The sequence below is a fragment of the Olea europaea genome, unplaced genomic scaffold (assembly GCF_002742605.1).
Source record: "Olea europaea var. sylvestris unplaced genomic scaffold, O_europaea_v1 scaffold17001, whole genome shotgun sequence".
NCBI lineage: Eukaryota > Viridiplantae > Streptophyta > Magnoliopsida > Lamiales > Oleaceae > Olea > Olea europaea.
The window spans coordinates 1-2,328 of NW_019234688.1; the positions used below are offsets into that span (position 1 = coordinate 1).

Here is a 2,328-nt window from a genome sequence, read left to right on the forward strand (position 1 = left end):
CTGTTCTCCTTTTTTTCTGATAATTCTGTTTAAAGATGGGTGATTTAGCTTTTTATGCTGAAAGGGCACCTTTTATTCTCTAGTTATGGTCACGAATCCAGTTTCTTCTCAGGAAGAATGTCCACCTACAAACAAATCTTAAAAAGAAAAAAGTTGAATTTATTCTTTCTGTGTAAATTGAAGTGCAATTGCTTGGTAGACATTGACGAATTCAGATACATGCATCTGTTCGATATAGTTTTGAGGACTCCGACCATTTTATGACACTGCATCAATAAATATCCATACGCATGTTGCCTTCACAGATTAGTGTGAAATTTATTGATGCTTCAGTTTCAGTAGTAAGGGTAAAATTCTACATTGATAAAGTATAAAGAAACAAACATACAAGGCCTTGTGCTACTCTTAATAATAAGATTGGCCTTTTAAAATGCAAGACCCAATATGGAATGAGAGCTCACTAAGCGAAAATGAACAATTCTATACATCTATAGCTCAAATAAGAATTCAGATTTCAAGATTGATTTGCAAGATTTTGGGTTTGCGTATATTTGCAATGTTTACATGCTGATAAAATAATTTTCAACTTACGTAGACATGTCCGAGGTTCCAGCCAGAAAATCTTGAAACTAACAAACTAGTATTCGAAAGGGTCAGTGAAATGGCTACAAGGAAAGGTTGCACCCCCTCCCAACTAGCATTGGCTTGGGTTCATCACCAAGGAGATGATGTTTGTCCTATACCTGGTACCACTAAGATCGAGAACTTTAACCAGAATATTCAAGCTTTGTCTGTTAAATTGACACCAGAAGAGATGGCTGAACTTGAATCCTATGCTTCAGCCAATGTGGTTAAGGGCGATAGACACACTTACATGGCAAGCACATGGATAAACTCAGAGACTCCCCCATTATCCTCTTGGAAGCCCGAGTAGGCACCTATTTGCTCTTTCAAGTTTCACTTAAGTGCTGAACTGGTTCTTACAATCAGTACTAGCAGATGTGAGTCTTAATATGTGCTGATATGAGTTTCAATTATTCTGTTTATGCTGTTATGGCTTTAAAGATTTCACTATGTACTTTTAGTCTGTATTTCAACGTTCATCGTACGTAAACAAGGCCGTATCTTTGTTATTTGCTTTAATCAGTCTATGCTTGCTATACGCACCCACTTCAAACATAAAGAAGAGGAGTACTAGACTAACAGCAGAATTTATTCCAACAATCTTACATTCTAGGTGGTGGTGTTATATTCATTCTCTTAAGTTGAATTTCTTGATTAAGTTTTTCATCTGTCTTTTAGATAAATTTATTCCAACAATCTTACATTCCAGGTTTAACTTCGATATGTCCTACTTAATTTATTTAATTTGTTAGATAAATTTTTAATAGGAGTCCTCAACTATTTTTGACTTATTGCGATGATGGGGTGTCGAACTTTTTTATTTGTAACATTTATGTTATTAACCTAACTAAACTCAAAATTGAGAGTTAAATATTACTTTTTTGGGTTAGAAAAAGTAACTACTGAGTATTAAAAATAATCTCATTTTTCCCGAGTTACTTTTTAAAGTGGTAAGTATATATAGTTTTTATTTATTGTATCACAGTTTAATTACATTTAAAATTTTCAATATTTATTATTTGTTGTATTTTGTCTGTTATCTTTTTAGGACGCATTCTTATTCTCAATATTCCATTAATTTATACGTCTCATTTTTGATAACATTTTTAGTAACAATTTGATGGACCTTCGTTTGTTGGGCCGTAATAGTGAACTGAAAGAAGGTATAGAAGATTGGGGTATGATTATTGACTTCTAAGGAAACAAAGTTAGGGGTGTAATTTTACACTAGGAAAAATTTAAATTTTTGTTATATTGATTTTGATCGACTCATATGACTTAAGGATTCCCAGATGAACTTGAGTCTTGGGCAAAAATGCTAGTATTTAGTTGTAATATATTTGTAATTTTTGAAAATATTCAAAGCTCAAGCTATAATATTTCATTTATTTATTTTATATTAAATTGCTTTTTTATGTGTGTCTATTTAAAGAGTGACAAATTCGTCATTTTATATGGCTTTAACGCCAAAATGGATGGAAAAAAAGTTTTACTAAATTTTAGAATGCTTGAAGATTGTTGTAAAAAAATGTAGGGAAATCTGAATACTTAATGAACTCCAAGACATGAAAAAACGTTATCTTTTAAGAGATGTTTCTTCCTTATCCAACAATGTCACAATTGGGATATGATAGAAAATCTCTCTTAGGATACAATGGAGACGTTTGATTCAAATTGTGGCTATTTGATCAAATCAAGAAGACG

At 32.1% G+C, this 2,328-nt stretch overlaps 1 protein-coding gene across 1 annotated transcript; it reads left to right on the forward strand.

Annotated features, from left to right (window-relative positions):
- Positions 1 to 595: 595 nt before the first annotated feature.
- Positions 596 to 934, forward strand: LOC111377649 (probable aldo-keto reductase 2; the record flags this gene model as incomplete). The annotated part of the gene is made up of 1 exon (XM_023000773.1): positions 596 to 934. A coding segment is annotated over one exon (339 nt), but the record flags the coding sequence as incomplete, so codon positions are not given.
- Positions 935 to 2,328: the final 1,394 nt, after the last annotated feature.